The sequence below is a fragment of the Phalacrocorax aristotelis genome, chromosome 1 (assembly GCF_949628215.1).
Source record: "Phalacrocorax aristotelis chromosome 1, bGulAri2.1, whole genome shotgun sequence".
In the NCBI taxonomy this organism is placed as follows: Eukaryota; Metazoa; Chordata; class Aves; order Suliformes; family Phalacrocoracidae; genus Phalacrocorax; species Phalacrocorax aristotelis.
Window position 1 is genome coordinate 67,241,499 of NC_134276.1, and position 20,639 is coordinate 67,262,137.

The window sequence follows — 20,639 nt, forward strand, 5'->3', positions numbered from 1 at the left end:
TCATCTTTTACTCCCATTCTTCAAATAATTTCTGTACTAAAACAGTTGGGATACACAAAAATAATTTTTTGTGACTTCAGAATTTTTAGTGACTTCAGTCTAGGTTTAAGTCCTTCTAAGTCTTCTCCTCTCCAGATTTCAACAAATACAATTCGTGTTCCTTTAACTTTGGAACAGTTGTATTTACTGTACTAACTTTCTCAACTAACATGAGGTATATGTTAGCATATGTACCCTTGGTGAGGAAGGGGAGGAGAGAGGAGAGGACTTAATAAGTGAACTGAAAACACCTTTTGCTCATGACAGTTTCTGCTTCTTTACGGTCCTTAAAGATGGCCACTTTTTTTTTTTACTGTCACAAATCAACTTTGTGCCCCACAGAAAACTTCACAGTACTTGGCAATGACGACTGGAGCTTTTCTGAGCTGCCTTCTAAGCAGTATCAGGTTGAATTTCAAACAAGTTTCTTCCTACTTGCCTGACTACACTGGAAGATGGCACCAAATAAATGCTACCACTTTCCCCCGCAACTACATGATGTCGGATGAATGCTGTTCTTCCTGTATTTTGAAAAATGTGACAGTGAAAACAAAGGAAATAGCGATCTCAGGATGTCTCGTCACATGTACCAAGGACTCTTGGGAAAGATGGCAGGCGGGAAGAAGACGAAAAGGCAAGCTCGCTTTCTCTTCCTCTCTGAAGCAACTAATCTTGATACAACCACGTGTGACAAAACATTTATTTTGCAGCTAACAAGTGGAACCAAACGTGATCAAGCTAGCTTTGAAGAAGGCCACAGAGAAACTCACAAGGACATTTGAACTTGCCTGAAGCAATTAATTTCCCTCTCCATCGCTATTTTAAAAACAGAAATAGTTTGTGGATCTGCTTCTAGAAATGCACAAGAACAATTATCACTGGTGAAATGCAGCATTGTTTAAAAAACAGTGATTACATACCTGACAATATCCTACTGCTTTATTATGATGCCCATATGCTACCAGCACGTTGTAGAGCGTATGCTGCAAACAGGGATCAGCAGTTTTGCGGAATTTTACATTATCTGGAAATGTTCTGTTCATGTCTAGACAAAAGGGAGAAAGAATGAAGTTAAGAGCCATTCCCTCCTTCACTTTCCAAACAAACTTTTACAGCTCTTCTGAAGTACAACTGAAACTTCACTCTGGTTCACTGAACTGTAGTATTGGTGGATCAACTTTAAGAGACAGCTTTACCTCCATTTTGGCCAGAAGGCCATCCGCATTCAAGGATAATCCATTCCTAGAAAGATGAATCCTGTTACTGTACAGAAATAAATTTCAAGCCGTACTAAAGAAATTCTCCTGCAGATTGGGCTCTCTCAACATCTGACTGCAAAGGCTTAAATGAAAGCAAACCAGACGTTTAGACTGACAGAAACAACACATACCAAATTTATCTAGCCAAGTGGCATGAAATGAGCTGCGCCTCTAGGGAAGCATATTCTCATAATAAAACAGGTGAACTTTCAATTGACTTATTAAGTGAACTTCTACCAAACAGTCCCAAAGAGCTAAAAAGAAAAAAAAATCCTGTTTCTTCAGCTGGTAACTTGTACTTAAATCACCTTTTTAAAGGTTTTTAAGTTTCTCCATGATGTGACCATGAGAAAAGTTGCTTCTCCATTGATGAAGGAGGGCGATTTTTTTGATATCCAAGCAGCAAAGCTTCAAGCTCAATCCTAAAACAAGTAAGGACTATGCAATTACTGACATTTCAAAACATTCATTTCTTCCAGACCAAACACGAATAGTAGGACTCATCTGTCCTTACAAAGGTCTAAAAATTAGACATGCAAGTTCAATCTAGTCACCCAAACTCCCTTTAGTTGTTGGAAAGAAACAGGCAGAGTTAATTTTTGGCCTGTTTCACTCTATAAAGAGGGAAACCAAGGTCACTAGTCCAGACTTGTGTATCTGATTTTTAGATGTTTAAGTTGGGAGAAGAGTCCTATTCAAAAGCAACTTTAAAGATTTTCAAAACCAAAGACATTGATAAAATATGAATAGTTGATTTGGTTATATTTAGCAAGAAAAATATTGGGTTTAGAAAAAAAAAAAAAATCAGTAACAGCACTACTGTACAGAGATCTATACCCTAAGAGTTATGACTTCTTATCTGCCTTTTCCTGCATAAAGGAAGAAGTCTGTTACAGTTCTGATACAAAGTTGAGCTGTAAGCAACCAGAGGAAGACAGCTCCCCAAAAATCACAAGTAATGTCATGGAAGTCACAAGCATTAAAAAGTTATCACTCTAATCACTATTTCTTCCTTTTAAAGTGAACAAATCACTTAGAGAAATGGGAGAGCACGGAAATATTTCACCTCATCTCTCACATGACTGAAAAAAAAAAACCTCAAGGAAAAAAAGACAATTTTTAAAAGGACTTGAGCAACTGCCAGTTATAGGATAAATAAATTTGTTTTGTTTCTTCATCATAGGAAGAGCAGCATAATATTTGCATAATCAAAATTTGTTGTTTATTAAAGTATATGCTGGATGTTACAGAAAAGATTAATGCTGACATTTCAGTTATGGCTCTTCCTCTTAGCTATGCAGAACAAGGGTGAGGGGGGAATATGAAAAGCCCATCACGTACAGAGCAGAGACTACTCAAACCAAACTCGTCTTCAACTTCACAGCCTGAGGAAGGCCTGCAGCTGAGAGAATAAGCTCCAATTTGATTTGATTGCAGAGCATGTTTTTCCCACAAGGACTGCGGGAAGTCTTCCCTTACTTTATGAAGGATTTAAAACTTTTCTTTATATTTATTAACAGTATTTTGATTTGGGGGAAGGGATGGGGACAAAAACAAGATACAAGAGCTAAAAGTCTTTACCTTTAATCGAAGATATAGGGCATGGTCTCACAGGACTTGGTGCCCTCAAGGTAATAATCTGGCACAAGAGCAGGGTGTCCTGCTTCCTCTCCATCCTCCCCTTTCTGCTCCAGTTGCATGCTCTCCCTCTTCCTCCAGCTCTGAGGCTCCTCTGACTGCAAGGTGAGGGAAGTCAACCCACTCCCCAAGCACACACAAACTGATACATTTTACCGTACTACAAGATGGCTGCCAGAGATGACTCAAGGCAAATGGCAGGATCAGGTGAGAGCTGTTCACCTGACTTGAGCAGTTACCCCCACTTCTCTACACCTGTCCCAGAGCAGACATCCAAACACGTTCTCCAACTCCATGCAGCCCACTCTCTGACCTGCTATCCATTAACCTACTTCATTCTTGACAGACGTTAGCATCCAAAGGAACACAGCCTCCAACTAGTCCAGTTTGGGGAAAAAAAAAAATCAGAGTTTTTTTCAAGCAGGGAAATGAACATTAAGACTTTATACTGCTAGATAAACCCCAAAACCATGACCATCTTGTGGTTGTGTGCAGATCTGCTGGCTATAACCAAACTAGGTATAGGAGCATGGGACCAGGAAGAAGGCCACAAAGAAAAGACTAGCTACTCCTTTGCAGTAAATTCAGATTAAATCCCAAAAGCATTTTTTAAAATGATCTTTCAGTGCTGTGAGGTGGCAGTATTATGCTGCTGTGAAACAAAACCAACACCTTTCCTTTTCTGTTGATTTATCTCTGTGCAGCAACCATGAGAAGACTGCTAGCTTGTTTCTTCCCTTTCACAAGTCTGCAATATTTCTACCTCGCATTCAGTTATACAAATATAGGTAGAAAGCCACATTAGCCTCAGTTTATAAAACAGACATCTATTTCGATACCTGGTATCACAATTACACAATTACAATTACACAAGTACTAACATCCTCTACTACACTTACAGTCACTTCTTTACTGCTGCTACGTCTGTAACTTGCATCTGCTCTGAACAGCTTCCAGGCAGGTAATTTCTTTTTCTTTCTTTCTTAGTAGAGAGCAGAACAAAAATTCACCTCAACCACCAACTACAAGCATTCAAAAACTCCACTGCAAACCTCCAGAATAATAAGGTTAGGTCATCAATTTTGACTTGTACAAGTAATAAAGGGTATTTTAAATTTGTTACAACTAGATATTTAGGTCTCATCTTCAAGCTTTTCCCTGCATCACCTGGAACTAGAAATTGTTTTGGAGGTTTGGCTGGTTTTTTTTGTTTGTTTGTTTAAGTTAAGGTCAAGCTTACTATGAACTAAAAATCAGAGAAACTGAGCCTGACACCCCTCACCACCAGTACCAAATAACAGTTCAATAGCTTGCAGCAATCAAGAAAGCAAACACAGTTAGGATTTCCTACGAAAGAACAGTAATGCCACTGTATGAATCTAAGAAGCACCTGCATAACTTCCAGTCCCCTTCATCTCCAAAAGGTGATATCAGAATTGGAGAAGTTACAGAAGAGAATGGCAACAAGGAAGATCACAGGTATGAAATGGCTACCATACATAGCATAAAACAAGGTGGATTAGAGCTTATGAGCAAGACAGCACAAATCTGCAAAATCACGAGCAAGGTAGATGATATGAAAAAGGAGCAAACAGGTTTTTTTGTGAAATTTTTCCTCATCTGGTGCTATTAACTACAAACATGTAGCATATGACTCAGGAACTCCAAGCCACAGATAACTGGGGACGAGGAAGAACATTCTGAGGAAACATCACTACACATTTTACTCCTCCAGATCTTCCTTTAGCTGTTCAGACCAGACTGAGGTTGCTGCTTGGATATAACCTGATATGGGTTCTCTTACAGAGAGCCAAAAGAGCTGACACTGCTGTTCTCCTTGCTCTTGCATGGTTAAATGCCCTAAACTCATGTAAAAATTCCCAACCTCCACTAATAGTTTAACCCCAGAGAAGCTTATTAGTGCTTGGTAGTAAAATATTCAGTGTCTCCCGTTAAGTGGCAATGGGTATTGTTTGAATTACTTTTCTGAAGCCATCACAAACTAAACTAAGATCTTGTAACTACTGTCCAACCCACGCAGTCAGATCCTTATGCCAGCAGTCATACAGTGCAGTGCAGTGCAGGCTCAGGGCGCTGACTGGTAAATATCAGAACCTGGGTTTCACAGCACCTACAACTGTTCCTCATGAAATGCAAGAGTGGAAACGTGGATATTAGCTGCACGTGATTGTGAGAGGCCTTGCAGACACAGACATGCTTACTCTGGAATTCAGTAGCCTGGCCTAAGAGGGACTTACTGCAAGGACGCTAAGTCAACTTACACCCCAGCCTTTTTGTAACCAGCAGGTAGCCCTTGCATTAGGAGAGCAGCCACATTTTATCCTGCCAGCGTCATTTGTCCTACTAAACTTTACTATATTAGGGCATGAAGAGCAAAGCATATGTAAATTAAGCCCAGAAAATTTCCATCAAAATTTAGAGACCTGCATTCTTTAAGGTCTTATTTTTATGTTTATGCTCTCTCCTACATTTCTTTAAAAAAATAAAGTACGTTCAAACAGCAAATATCATATACACAAAATCAGCAATAAAGCCCATCAGTTAAGAATCAGCAAGTTAAAGGGCAAAAAATGGCAAAAGGACAGTTTAGATTTATTTAGCTGAAAGACTTCTATCAGATTTTTCTTGGAAGATTAGGCCATTCCTCTACACATTCTACCTGCACTTTTAAACCTGATTATATCCCATTAAAGACATTCCCATATTGAAAATCAGTTTCAAACATACATGAAAATTGTTTGGAGCTTCTGGGTATGTAAAAGAAACATGACACACTGGCTCTTACACATGTTTTAAACTGAATTTTAAATAAAGTCTTTGGTTGGCCTTGTCCTCCTGTCCCTAACCCTAAGATAAAAAAAAGGCCCCAAAAAAAAGCAGCACGGTTGCTGTTCTCTTGTTTTTAAACCGCAGCATTGTCCTGGGCTATAACTTTACAGCTAGACTGCAGGACAAAATACAGCACGATTGCCTGAAAATTTTGGCAACTGCAGACATGAAAAGTGAACAGCAGCAAGATTCCACATCTTAGTTTACTGTTAAAAATAACTACAATGATAGGAAAACAACACAGACAGAAACAAACTGAATGTCAAACAATTCACACTGAAACAGTCCTCAGCTAAAGCCCACTATAGAATTTGCAGTCAACAGGAGCACTAGGTTTATTAAACTCCAAGTTTCCATTCACCTTAAATGCTTTGGTCCTTCCCTCCCTCATACACTCACATAGTTTCTTCCTTTCTAGAAGGGAAATCTATCACTCTGGAGTCCAAGGTCCTCTTTTTATTCCCCCCCCTCCCTCCAATAAACCATCCAACCCATTTTTCTTTTTCCCTTCCCTCACTTGCTCCTTGTTAGTTTTCTCTTCTGCAGTTTTCCACTCAATGCACTAGCTCTTCCAAAACTTTATTTCCTCTATAATTCACAAACAGATCTTTATCTTCTTCCATCATTTTTCCTCTGCCACAGAAATATTTTTATTTCATGGTATAACCTGTGTGAAAAGCCACCTACTGCCATGATATGACCCTTCATGTCATTGTCTAGTACTGGAAAAGAAATTGTTTGCAACTCCCTCTTGCAGCAGCTGCATCCCAACTGAATAGTTTGATCCTTCGCCAGGTCCTTACCATATTTGTAGGAACATGAAAGTTTATGCTACAAAATGCCTCACTAAGGCGTGAAGTCCCAAAAGCCCACAGTGCTGCTGCCATTGCAGGGAGAGGCAGAGGAGAAACTCAGCATAAAATGAAGTGTTCAGATGGTTATTTAACTCGAATAAAAAGCCATAAACCCCCAACTTTAACTACCTGGCTTTTTCAAGAGGAAAAAGATGACAACTGCACCTGCCATTCTAACAAAACAACCTTGGCATTGTTCTTGTCCAGATCACAGCCCAACCTCTTGACTCATTAATTGGGCAATTCAGTCAATATCAGCTTCTCTACAAAAACTCTGCTGCAGCAGGCTGAAAAGTTTCAGGACAAATATCAGTTACATCAAACTTCTATTTGCTTGTCCTCCCCTGCCGCCTCTTTTAAATACGCAGTGGGCCAGTCTAACATCTGGTTGCCCTAATACCCCATCACCAATATTGGCCACTGATCAATGTTCACTGACAACGCATACAAAATTGGATTAGTAAAGGAGGGGTATTTCTCCGCCAACACTTCCCTTCTGTCAGGGGTTTACATTTAGTGTTCGGGATTTCATGTACCAGGTGGATTTCCCTGCCCCTCAGTTTGTCAAATTCCTACTTAGACCAGTTCATACTTCTGGCCCCAGCAACACCCTCCAGTAACAACTGCCACAAGTCAGTGATATCCTCTTCTAAACCTGCAGCATGGTAAATTTCATTCAGTGTCCTTGGTTCTTACCTTACAAGAAACAAATAACAATTGCTCCCCGTTCACCCTCTCTACACCATTTATAATTCATATAGCTCTATCAGCAGCTCTTTCTCAGCAGTCTTCTTCCTCAAGCTGAAATCCTAGCATACTTCACCTGCCTCATACGGCCACTGTAACATATCTTCAACCATCCCTGCTGCTCTTCCAGTGTCCTGCTGGGACAGAAATAAGGAGAAACAGGCCCAAAGGCAGGTCTCATGGTACAAAGTTATAACTCTTCCATCGCTTAGGAGATGACATAATAATGTTTCTAGTTTGTTCTCAGTTCCTTCCCCAATGATTTCTAACCTTCCTTAAAGTTTTTGACCACTTGAATAGCCTGGAAAGATCTGTGCTGTTAAAGAGCTTAAGGCTAATCTAATTTGCATGTTAATTCAGCACTTAAACCACTACTACAGAAAGTTTCCATTACATAACTTGATCTCTTACATTTAAGGACACAGGACAGAAACAGTGTTATCAAGACAATAACCTGTTTTGATTGCTTCAACCAGCTTGTCATTCTTCTCTCCTTCAAGCAGTTTGTGGTAATACCCAGGGTTTTGTTCCATGTTGGTTTGGGCCCCACTCACAATCATCCAGATCAATGCACGGTGTTCATTGGGGATGCCTTTCCTGATATATCTCTTCACTGCAAAACAAGAAGTTTGGTGGGTTTTGGTTTTTTTATTTTTTAAATTGTTTTTAAATAAATAAGTAAATCCAGCTGTATTTTTCTTTTGGAAATGAGCAACAGAAAGTCATAGGAAAACTCTTGACTAGAGATTATTATGCTTTCTCTCCTATGCTGCCATTTAGGATAAGCATTTCCTTCTCAGCTACGCAGTATATTTTAAATGCACCCTTAAGTTCTTGCCACTCAGACTCCCCACACAGATCTCCAGACCCAGGCTTTCCTCCCTCCTCTATTCCACCATTACGATTTTTAATCCTTTCCTCTCATTCCCCTCCTTCCGGCTGGAGATATGAACAGCAATGTTTCCCCTTGATCTTTTTCACTCCAAAGAACAGACTTTCTGTCCCTATATTACCAATGGCCTCTGACATGACAGCTCTTTCCCTTTGCTTGGTTATACTTTAGCATAAATGGCCATGTTAACATAACCCTAGGATTTCAGCTTAGCACCAGACCACTGAAATCATAGCAGAAACTGAGAAACGTGAAATATGTGGCTACTGCCGAATGAGCCTCTGGAGATATGAGTGAGCAGCAGATGATTTTTCCTAGAATAACTGGGGAAGTCTCTTCAAATCTAAATTAGCTTTTATCTCCTGCATCATATTCATCATCAGGGTGTGCTCTGGGTTTTTTTTTTTAAGCAGATGATTCAGTGTAAATAACTAGGATGCAAGATTGCAGGAAGAAGCATCAGGCTAATGACAGCCAAAGCAGCTTCCTCCTGGGAGTGGTATGAAAAATATTAATAGGGAGTCAATGCTGGTTGCTGCTCATTCGTACAATAATCCTAAATCAGCATTACCCCTTCTGACCCAAAAAAACAGATCACAGATGTTTAAGATCTTTCTGCTTTTTCAGGGAGAAGAAACTGACAAAGGAACCAGACATTTCTTACTAAATTAATGACCTACATCAATTAAACTATTAACTTCTCCTCCCTAAATTCTATGGGACTCAAATGAAAATGGAGATTTTTATCCTGCCCACACACAGAGACACACACACACACACACACAAGATATCATTGCCTAATCTGGTTTTATCCAATCACAAAGATCAGTAACTCAAAATAAATGCTGCCTGAATTAAAGGCCTTAAAAACAGCAGAGTGAAACAAGGTTTTACAACAACTCAGCCAGCCACCTTCTAAATACATTCCACCTAATCATAGTTGCCTATCCTTTAGGAGTCAAAGCTGCTTTCCTAGTGTCAAGAGAGATCCATGCATCTCTAATGGACATTTAACCCATCTAAAATCTGGTACTTTCTCCAAGAGACATATACTCCTACCCTTAACATTTGCAATAAACACCTAGTTTGCAGGGTAGAGTTTTTGTTTAACTTTTCAACGAGGATTTATACTGTGGGCTACAGTCTCTACTGTTCTAGCTGTAAAGTAACTTTAACTACAATCTTCTTTTAGACAGACTGAAAATAATTCACTTGTTTCCATGGTTGTTTAATAATCCCTGCTTCATCTTGGTTTTTTTTTTTCTTTAAAAAAAACAACAAACCACAACCACCAAGATTTGAACTCTTCATGCTCAAGAAATCCTATCGATGGACGTAGCAAACGTAGGAATGAGTATGAGGAACCAGTCCCATTTAGGTCAACAAGAAGAGACATTTGGATGAGCCTGCAAATGTCTCCTGAAGCAGATTTACTGGCTAAACTACTGGATTATCATATTCTGACATATAATTCCAATGTGGGTTTTTTTCCTGAAAAACTGTCAATTCTGAAAGCATAGCCAACATCCACATCCAGCAACACACATTAAATTCAAGAAAAGCAGGAACAAGCCTTTGACACTGGCACAAGGGGAAAGCAGCCCTGCAGCACAGCATACACTCATTATTCCTCAGCATCATCGTTCTCATGGCAATAGACAGCCATAGGTTTGTATTGCCCCAAATGACTACCTACCCCAGCTCCCCCACTCGCTGAGGAATGGAAAGCCCTTTACATGGCGCTTTTCTTCCTCGCACCATTACCATACTTGCCAGGATCTGCAAACTGGCATACAGAAGCAGCAAAGTAGTTCTGAAAATAAGGACAGTTGCAATGTTTTTATATATTATTTATACATGTTATATTATATACAGAAAATCATATTGTTTTTAATAAATAGCTATTTATTTTGTTTTCTATAGGCCCTCTTCCACATTATCCTTAGGAACTAAAAAGCCCACAACAGTCCACGCTGCAGAATAGCCTCCCACTATAAGATTTAAGAAGCTTTCACAGATGAAGTCGGACTGTGCAATGCCTCCAGTCAGCCATCCAACTCCCATTGCAAACCGAGGCCTTGATCTCAAAAGTAGCACTGCTGAATACCACCAAGCCCTGAGTATCCACATGCAGAATCACTCCCAGGACAACCAGTGTACACAACGCAGTCTAAGCTTTAAAACATCGCAGTAAAGAAACATCTTCATGTGATATTTCTGCCTCTGTTCATTAACAATATGAAACACCATCTTTTAAGCAAACAAAAGCAGTCTTAATTCCATTACCTCTGACACTCAGTGCCAGTTTCTGCAGGTTTAGAGTCATGCTTTATTAATGTTTTTCTTGTTACAAGAAAAAACAGCTACATCACAGGGCAGTAGTCCAGAAGTGCTGATAAATACCCAAAGTAACTTCAAGAGAAAAATATGCAGAAATTAACATTTTCCAATACTGTGCATTACTTACAGTAACAAGATTTAAAAATAGGTGAATCACTTTGAACCTGCCTGTCCTTGTTAAATGGTAGAATACGAAAATTTTGGAGGCTTTTGCTTCTAGATAAAGTTGTTTTTACCTTTTTACCCCCATTACCATTGTTTCACTGCACACCATAGACTAAGTTTATTTAAAAATAAAATTTATCTTGTCTAAAATATTAGAAGAGTGTGACTGAGAAGCATCTGCACTTTTTGGTTACTAACAACTACTGCTGAATGCTGAGGAAACTAACATGGGCCCTAGAGGAAAAATTCAGGAAAGAGCTGAAAACAGCTGAATACAGCAAGGAATTGAAAGTTTTATTTTATGAATACATCACAGAAGAAACAAAGCAGATCTGTGCTGTAGATGTTCAGTTGCAGTCAAACACAAAACCTGAACTTCTAGGATGCTCCTTGCACTAACTCACCAGGCTAGGGACCTAACCAGGTCCTGTTATAACCACTGGTTAGTACCACTACTTTCACTTTTCACTGTATTTTATCAGCCTCAAAGACTAGAAAGCACCATCTGCTCTTGGTCAGTTTTGACTAATCCACTTACAGCCAAATTTTTTATACATAGCATGCTTTTGGTCAGAATTAAGCTACTTTGGGCAATTACGTCAGACAGTTTGTTGCCTGCCTGTAAACACGACAGAGCAGAACACTGTCTTTTGGTTCCATAAAGATAGCGGCCAAATGGAGAACAGCAAAAATGACGAGGATCTTAATAGTGGCAGAGAGAGAGTGACTAAACGCTGACTGAAAATTCACATGTGCAGGGGAGACAGCGAAGATAACAAGGGTAGAGGAGGAAACAAAATATCAGAAAACAGCAAAAAGGAAGAGACTGGAGAACAAGCAAAAGGAACTGTCAGCCGAAATTCCTATGACCTGCCCTGCCGGAAGGCTGTAATCCAGAGTAACAGGATGCACTGCTTAATTACTGTTGTTAAAATGTAATCTAATTATTTTTCTTGACAGTAGAACAGAATTACATACATACATACCACCCTGGATGTGAGGCAAACACAGTAGCATGTGAACACACCACATTTCCAAACTGGAAAATTTAACACAAGTCATCACTTCTTCCTGTTCACCTGGACAGGAATTATGAGATTCTCTATGTGTAAAGACAAATGGATGGGGAGCTACTGAGATACCACATGTACAATGCCTCTCTCATGTCTATTCAGCGCAGGATGCATTTAGAAAAGGCCCCAGTAGAACTCAAAATGAGGATATGGGTATTCCGGGGGGGGGGGGGGTGGGGTGGGGTGGGGTGGAGAAGCGGCAAATGAAACATCCCTCTCAGTTCTAGCTTATGGCTGACTTGCAGCACAGGAGAATTTAATCAGAACCAGCAGCTCCTGAGCAAAGCTTCACAGTAATGAAGTCAGGTCCTGGAGGAGGGAAATTTAGTGCATCACCAGGCAGACCTTCTGCTCTCTGCCTGCCTGCAAGGAAATCACTGCAGGACCATCTTGCAGGATAAAGCACACACCTAAACAACTGCTTACGTAATTCTAAGAGCATATGCCACAGACTTCAATCTTAATACTGATATAAGAAGGGAAGTATTTAAAAATCAGTAATTGTACAGGTTAACTTGTCGCTCTCCTCTTCTGAGGTATCAGCTGAGGATAATGAGGGAGGCTTATTGTAACAACTTTGAATTTACGCCCAGAATGCATTTCCTCAACATTACTTACTCCAGTCACTCTCCTTAGAATTACATATATACATGAGAATGCAGTCTACAAATCCAAATATCTTTAGCAAAAGTTAGTAATGTCAAAGGTGATGCACCAGCCTGCAAGGGCTTGCTAGAGTCAAGAGCCGCTGCCTGTGTCCACTCAGTGGATTTACAGTATCCCATTTTTCACAAACAGTAGCCTGTTAGAGATGATTAATACCACATTAACTGTTACTGCTGTTACGTGACTAGTGAGGCAGCAGAACCATCAGTACTAAAGCCTGGTGGACAAGTTGAGAGATTTGGTCAAAGTTTTGACTCTGAAATAAGACCGAAGGCTTTCACACTGTATCACAGTAGCGTTCTGTGTCTACAGGGAACACAAGGGAAGAAAAATGTAACAAACTCGCAGAAATTGCTAAAAGCTGCCACGGTCACAGTTCACACATTTTAAGAGAAGAAGGCGATTAATCAAAACCTGAGATTATTTTACCACAACAAGAAGACTAAGTTCTGCAGAATCTCAAAATCCTCACTAATTCAAAAACACCGCACAGTTATCACTATATTCAAACTTGACGCCCTAAACAAAAGCTTCTTTACATTTGGAAGAAAATGAAGAGTGTACAAGTAGCTGCTTTCTGATTAGTGGCATATGATCGAGCAGCAATAGCTCAAACCTACATTTTCTGGGATTCCTCAGCCTTAAAATGGACATCCATACACTAAATACACTCTTATACTTAAAATGTCTCACTAGTTATCATCCCATTCTTGGTGCCAAGAAAAAAAAGACCCCAAACCAACAAAACCACTAGAATCAGCAGTCAAAGTCTGCACCTGAAGCACACCTCTAAATATTCAGCTATGTTACAGTCAGTGCCTGATTAACTTTTGCTTAGTTTTACTCACTTTTTCTTTAACATACTTCTAGAGAACCTCGCCCAACTCCAAAAGACTCCCAAGAGAAAGTAAGCTGAATAGCATTATTAAGAGCAAAGAGGAAAATTTAGATGCTTATATGAAAAAATAACCCAGAGAAAGAGTGGGAGGAAAACCCCCCTTCCTTTAGTTTCACAGGATTCCCTGCCACCTTCTGACTCCCTCCATTTATTTTTCCCTGTCTCTCTTGCAAGATAAAATATTACTACAGGTTTTCTTGCTTTTTGAAGCAGCCATTAAGAGTTCCATCAGCATTTTTCCTATGTTGCATTAGCTCCTGCATTAATTTTACTTTCTTCACACAGTAAGGCATCAGCTTTTAGTACACATCTTTTTAGTTGCGAGGTGAATGTCATTTTACAAAAGGAAGATAAGGAGAGCTAAAAAGTCTCAGCAATCTAAAAAACTGTCCAAGAGCCAGCAACTGAGAGCCCTAACACCCTGATCCCTGGGGTTCAAGACAGTGTCTTCTACATAATTTCATGTCTTTTTAAAGAGAGCACAGAGCAATACAACAAACAGCTGTAAAATGGCATCTTGAAGTGCCAGCGGCCATAACCTCTGGGTTACAGATGTAATAACATATTATAGTGGATGCCAAAGAAGGATTACTCCTTTGCAAGCTTTAAATCAACAATTCCCCTAACAACAGCATACTTGCTTATGTGTTATTACTGTTTATACTACTGTTTTTCATTTGAAGACAAAAATAGTATTTAACATTCAAAAATGCAAACCCGTTTAATACAATTTATATTAGTTCCAACATAATGTGCTTTTACCTATAAATAGGCATACGACTCACCTTTTAAACTCTTCTGTATCCTGTTATTCCCCTTTAGGAGCTTGGACCATTTTATTGCTCTTCTAGTGAGTACCACTAGATATCTGGAAAAGAATGCTTCATAGGATGCATAATCAAAGTCTTCTGGCCTTTCAAACCCATATGGATCAACCCTACAAAACAGAGAGGAATTCTTGTACAAACGTTTCTACATACCTACAGCTGAAAAAAATGTATGCAAGTATGCTTTAAATAACTTCCAGTTGCTATTTCCAAAAGCAGCTCAAAACTACCTCCTCCTAACAGAAACCTACTTTACACAAACTGTTACACTCCATTTAGCATATCAAAGCTCTTTAAGTAAATTAATTTAAACATGCACTGTTCAGTCAATTTTACAGATTTCACTACTTTTAGAAGTACAGAGTTTTTAGAGCAAAGGATCTGTTGTGTACAAAATTGATCCAAATTACGACCACGCAGAAGTCTGGGAGGTATTTTTCTCCATAATACAAATGGTTGAAAAGTATGAAGGTATAGCACAACAGCTCAAATATGGCCTGAACTCACTTTCCACGCAGTTCTGCACAGGAAAACAATAACAAAAAGAACAAGTTACAAAGATTATTTTCGGAACGGCTTATTTCTGAAATTATCTTCATGAAAGTATAGGGTTTGGAAAAACACACAAATCCTTGTGTCAACCTTCTTCATAGGTAGCATCAAAAGTGCTTATAGTATTAATGATTTTTCAATGGTATATCACATTATCTCAGGCAGCACGGCACTGATAGTGTTTCAGAACTGCAAGTCTGGTTCTGTTCTAGCTTGATATATCAAGTCACCTTGCTAAACTCAGTTTATGGCAACTTCCCAGGACGCTTTATACCTGCCGATTGTCACTGGAGTACAGAGCACTCACAGGGTTTGTAGAATTTAAACAGGCAGAGGGGTCTGTCCACGCAGAAAAGTTGGCAAGACAGACATCGAGGCTTAACTTCCAAAAACCACTGCCTATTTCATTCACAGAGGAGGAGTTTGCCCATGGAGCAGCACCAGCACAGCCTTGGGTAAACTCCAGCTCACGAGATCATCACGGGTAATACAGCATGAATCAGAAGAGGAACATTTTAATATTCAGTCCTCAAATTGGCATTACCTAATCGGCAGTTAGAAGTCACCTTTGTATTCACGTTTGTATTCCTCAAATTTAACACAAAAAGCACAGGTGTAAAAAACACCGAAACCCCTGAAACAGGTTTCTCTGAAGACACAGAACGCAAGAACACTCAAAAAATCCTAACACCTCTGTGAAAAAAAACCCCACATCTTATATTTGCGACTGTGACTGTCCAGGCTGCAAGTACAGATTAATTCCATGCTCAACTCCATTCCTGAGGTGGAAAGGGAAAATAAAAAGAGTCAGGAAGTACGGTTTTAAGGAAGTTACCTTCCCTCGCCCGCCTCCAGGCAGCGAAGGTTGTCCTTACTGCCAGGTGCCCTTAGGTGGACAGCCGCATCCCTCCGTGGCGGGGCTTCCCCTCGGAGCCCCCTCGGCCATTTCCCTCAGCCATTTCCCGCCGCCCTTTCACATCCCCGAGCACACCGGGAGGAACGTTTCACTCTCCCCGGGTTAACCGGCTCCGAATCACCGCTCCTGCCCCTCGCAGATTCACAGGAAAGTTGTAAAAGCGGTATTTTTAAAGGGGACCGGACCTCCCCCTTCCCCGGCCCCAGGAGAGCCCAGGTGAAAGCGGGTAGGCGGCCGCGGTCGGGCACGACAGGGGGTGGGGGGGGACGGGGACGGCGGACTCGCCTCAGAGCCGGCGCCCGCGGAGGGGCCCGGGGCGGGGGAAGCGGGGCGAAGCGCCGCCAGCGGCAGCAGCCTTACCTGTACGGCCACTCCCGCCCGTCCTCTCGCCTCTCCATCGGCCGTCCGCGCTTGGCCTTTCCCCCCGGCCCGGGTGGGGATCGCAGCGCTTCGGCCGCGGGGTAGGCGCTCCTCAGACCGAGCAGCGCCGCGGCCCCATGCAAAGCGGCTCCCGGGTTCAACTCTCCTGCCAGCCTCAGAGGGGCGGGGGCGGCCGCCGGGTCCCGCCTCCCCTGCCAGGGGCCGGGCCGGGCCGGGCCGGGCAGGGCAGGGCAGCTCCGGGGCCGGGAGGCGCCCAGGCGCGGGCCCGCCTAACCTGCGCGGCCCCCGCCGCTCCCCTCCGCCGGGTGGCGGGGTCCGGGGGCCCCGGCACCTCGGCAGCGAACAGGTGTTGGATGTGTCATGATATTGCTTTACCTTTGCGTGTTTCACACGTATTTCTGTCACACCTTGGAAGAAAATTCAGATATTTTAGCGCGAGGGAAATGTCTTGATAACAGAGGGGGAGAGCGGCTGCAGGTAGGGCCCTTCAAACCAAAGGTGTTTCCCTGTAACTGGCGAGAAGAGGTGGTCGTATTACTATTTAAGTTCACTTGGTTGGTTTGGGCTTTTTTTCCCCCAAATCCTCACACTCTTCCATTTAGTTTCCCCAAATAATTCATTAAAGTCAATGCTTTGTTACATTTATCTTCTGCTGACTTAGTTTCCACCATAAACCAACAATCATCTAAATATGCTTTAAATAATAAATGGCAGGTTGTCAAAAATGTGGAGTAATAATACCCAAAATAACACCCAAAAAGGCTTCCCTTTTCCAGAACCCTCCTCTAATATTAGCACAAGGCTCTTTGTCTTCAGAAGTGTTGAACAAACCCTGAAACCCACCCAGACTCTGCCCTACCTGACTGCCAGCAGCCTAATTCACAACACACTGCATAACAGAAGGGAGAGAGCGAAATTAAATCCCTGCTTGTCCTTTTTGAATCAAGTTCTGACTTTGCACCGAGCAAAGTGCTTGGAAAATTACTGCTACTGCCGGAGAAACATTATCTCATTCAGCCAGCGAGTAAGAGTTGCTGAAGAGAACAGATGGGATTTCACAGGGGAGATCAACAGTTGCTCCCTCCCAACACACTCCTTGAGAAAGCTACCTCCTCTCTGTGGGATCAGAGGCAATCACCCACACAGAAATGTGGAAGTAGTTCAGCTCCTATGGCAGGGGAAAAATAGAGAGTTTTGTACTTGGTTTAACTGCCATCACAGGGTTGTAAAAGTTTGTGATTGTTCAACAAAACATAATAATTTTTGGGGGGTGGGGGTGGGAATTCTGTGCTTCAGCAGGCATAGGGCTTCTCTTGCAGGAGGGTGGTCCCGCTCAAATTACTGTGCGGCGCCACAAACACGCTTGGGTACTGGCAGGACTGGAACCTGATTACAAACCAGCCAGGGGAGAGCCAGCCAGTGCCTGTGCCAAGCCTGTGCTTTGACATCCCGCCAGCGTTGCCTTGGCATAGTGTAGGCAGAGGCACGCTCTGCAAACAGCTCTGCCCCAGTGACTTGGTCAAAGTTGCATAGAAAATCCTTGGCAGAGCTGTGAATAGGAGGCGATGCTGTCCCACAGAAGAGAAGGAAGCCTCAGTTAGGCAGAATACCCCTTTCTCCCCCAAATCCTGAAGCCACGGGCTTGTTTGCTAAGAGGGTTATAACTTCACCTGACAATGTCAGGCTCTTTGGTGCATGTTCCTTTTAAAATGGATCTGCCAAAAGTTCCCTGCAAACAGGAGATTGTTTCTGTGATTAATTAAGGATACATCTGCAGAGCATCAAGGGTAGCTTTGTGTATACCACGGGTGCATTTTTACTGTCAGCAAGCCTTAAATGTTATATACAGTTTCTGTTGCATTAATACAAGCATAATAACTTTGTGGTTCTCTCAGATTTATGCCTGTTTGACACAAAGGCTCCTATTAAGAAACCTGACATAACTCCTCTTAAGGAAGCTACTTAGAATGTTAATCAATTAATAGAAATAATTCCTAAATTTCAGTGCCAATTGTAACAATAACTGCGTCCCCATGTTGTGGCTGATAATATGAACCAGCCAACCGTCTGGCAATAGGTAATACCTTGGTTGTCCTTCACAGGGTGTCAATGCTGCTCTCTTCTGGGCAGATTATATCATGCTGCTTTTAAAGGCATTCAAAGAAACTAATGCATAAACCCTTGAATCTGTAAAATGCATGTGCTTGGTGTTGTGATCAGCAGATTTTTTTTTTACTTTTTTTATCTTATATCTGAACTTATTTTTGACCCTTTACTTTTGAAGGAGTTGGTGGCAGCGGCAGCATGCAGGAGGGCAGACTTCAGTCAGTGACGTTCAGAGCAGTGAAGCTCACAGCCTTCCTACCTACCACCTGGCACAAAGGAAATATACCTTATGTAACTTTTTTCCCCCCCTTTTGGATCTGAACCTTGTCCCTGAAGTTTTTACAATATGGTGAATGTGTTTGGTAGAAATTCCCATTCCGCTGCTGCCAGAGTAAGTCCTTAAAATAGTGACTTCCCTTTAAGGGTAGGCATTTAGATGTGTTCCCTGCAAAGGCAGATGAAGACAGCAGACAAGTGTTTCACATGCTGAGGCCTTCAAAGCTCCGCTTGTCTTATACCCTGTATTTCATCCCTACTTGTGTCTGCAGAGCAGTTGTTAAATCACAATACCAGCAAAATTTTCAGCCTTGTCAGGAATTAGTCTGGGGTGGCTTTACGCTTCCCAGAGCTGTGAAATGTGCACTACACCACGTGTGCCTGGCATATCAGCAGTGGTGAAACATCGCCTAGCTCCTCACACACCACCCCCAAGCCCGTTGTTACTTTTAGGCCGGAACTAGGGAAGGAGCATCAGGAGAAAGCTTTTGATAATATTTGTGCCTGGAAGTATTTCCTCGGCTGCCTGTGGGGGCCGTAAGGATTATTTATCTGTCCAAGAATGGAAGAAATATTTTTATTATTTTGTGTATCATAAATGTGTCAGTTTTCTTACATGAGGTTCTTTCCGCTGGCCACAGGGAGGTCAATGAAAACAAGTTGTTAGTGGGGAGCAAAGTGCAATAGGACTAAGAAAGGGATAAGGTGTGTGTGGATATAGATGTTGTGTGTGGATATAGTGTGCCTGATATTTTTAAGATGGCACGGGTGAGTCTGTTCATTGAGAAATACCAGTGAGAAACACCATTCCCAACAAAGCTAGCAGCTCTGCTTTTCCAGATCCAGACAGTAAGTTTTAAAAAACCCCTAACCGCTCACGAAACAGTTAATAGCCCCTGTTTAGAAAATGTGCTTGCGGCAGCAGTGGAGAAGAGATCAAAAGATAATTCTTGCTAGTGACTGGGTGTTGTAGTATCCCAAGTAAGCAATGAAATTCCCACAGCATACGTGGCTTCCCCAGCTTGTGTGGTTTGTCATACAGCCACTCATCTTTGTGTCTGTATTTAGTAAACCGCGCCACGCAAGCATACCCTGCTTTGTTGGTACTCTAGTCAGCATCCATTTGGCTTAAGCTACTTTCCCATGACCTGAAAAAAAATCTGCTATCCATACTTGGGGAAACCAGTTTAGATTAAGCAGATTTGGCAGTATAGAAATATCCAGTAAGAAGTAAACATATGTGTGTATATATTTATATAGATATATTTTAATCACTGCAAGTCTGTATTCCTACCTAGGCACAATGTGCTCCAGGACTAGATGACTCATCCAGCTAATGAGGTTAAGGAATGCCACCATCACATTCAGACACTTTTGGTTCCTGTTACAACCAGCTCCTACCAAGTTTAGTCAGAGGCTCTGGACAGGTAATGAAATGCTGAACTTGCTCCATATTTTTGTCCCAGAAAATTGCATCAGGCTTACATAATTGCAGTCTGCAGGCCTGATTAAACCTGTTCATGTGAATGGTTCCAACAGCAGCCACTGAACTTTAGAACAGACTGCATAACAAGGACAGAAATATATATATAAAAAATAATTTCCTCTATTCCCTGAAGGCTTCACAGCTTCATGTCTGTGAAGGTTACTAGCTGGTAGGACAAGTTACAAACCCACGTGTAGTCTGGGAAGTGCCAGTATTTTGATTACTCTCAGTATGACTGTGGCCCCAGGAGTCAAAGCATACTGATCTGAGCAACTATAAAAAGGAGCTCTAAAGCTTGCTGCATACCAACACAGCTGCCTGGAGAATCAACATTACCCATGGAAATCTCTGCAGAAAGGTTTTTGCACTCAGCTGCCATCCTCCAGCTGCGTCAGAAAAGAAGGCCCAAGGCTGTAGGTGACAATGCTAGAAATGGCAGGGCAAAATAAATGACATGGTTGTGCCCTTGGTGTGAAAAACACAGCAAAATTTTATGTCAGAAGTGATATGGAAAAAATACTTGAACGTTATTAGCAGGAAGGAGTCCTAAGACAGGGACAAAGATGTTCTTAGAAAAAGGTCAGCAGCTATCACAGACTAGTAACCCCAAGGTGTGGAACTGAGTAAACCAGAAGAGAGGTTCAGTGTGACTTATTGCTCTGTGGATCTACCTT

At 41.6% G+C, this 20,639-nt stretch overlaps 1 protein-coding gene across 2 annotated transcripts in view; it reads right to left on the reverse strand.

The window, feature by feature from the left end:
* The window catches only part of GRTP1 (growth hormone regulated TBC protein 1), a 37,171-nt gene extending 20,872 nt beyond the window's left edge, over window positions 1-16,299 (reverse strand). The window contains exons 1-4 of one of the 2 annotated variants that reach the window (XM_075091416.1): window positions 16,077-16,274; window positions 14,207-14,358; window positions 7,842-8,000; window positions 960-1,084 (exon numbers count right to left, since the gene is read on the reverse strand). In XM_075091416.1, coding sequence (XP_074947517.1) covers window positions 960-1,084; window positions 7,842-8,000; window positions 14,207-14,358; window positions 16,077-16,114 — 474 coding nt within the window. In that variant the 5' untranslated portion in view covers window positions 16,115-16,274. Of the gene's footprint in view, window positions 1-959; window positions 1,085-7,841; window positions 8,001-14,206; window positions 14,359-16,076 lie in introns of both variants that reach the window. The other variant, XM_075091408.1, reaches the window with a different exon arrangement.
* Between the last annotated feature and the right edge of the window lie 4,340 nt (window positions 16,300-20,639).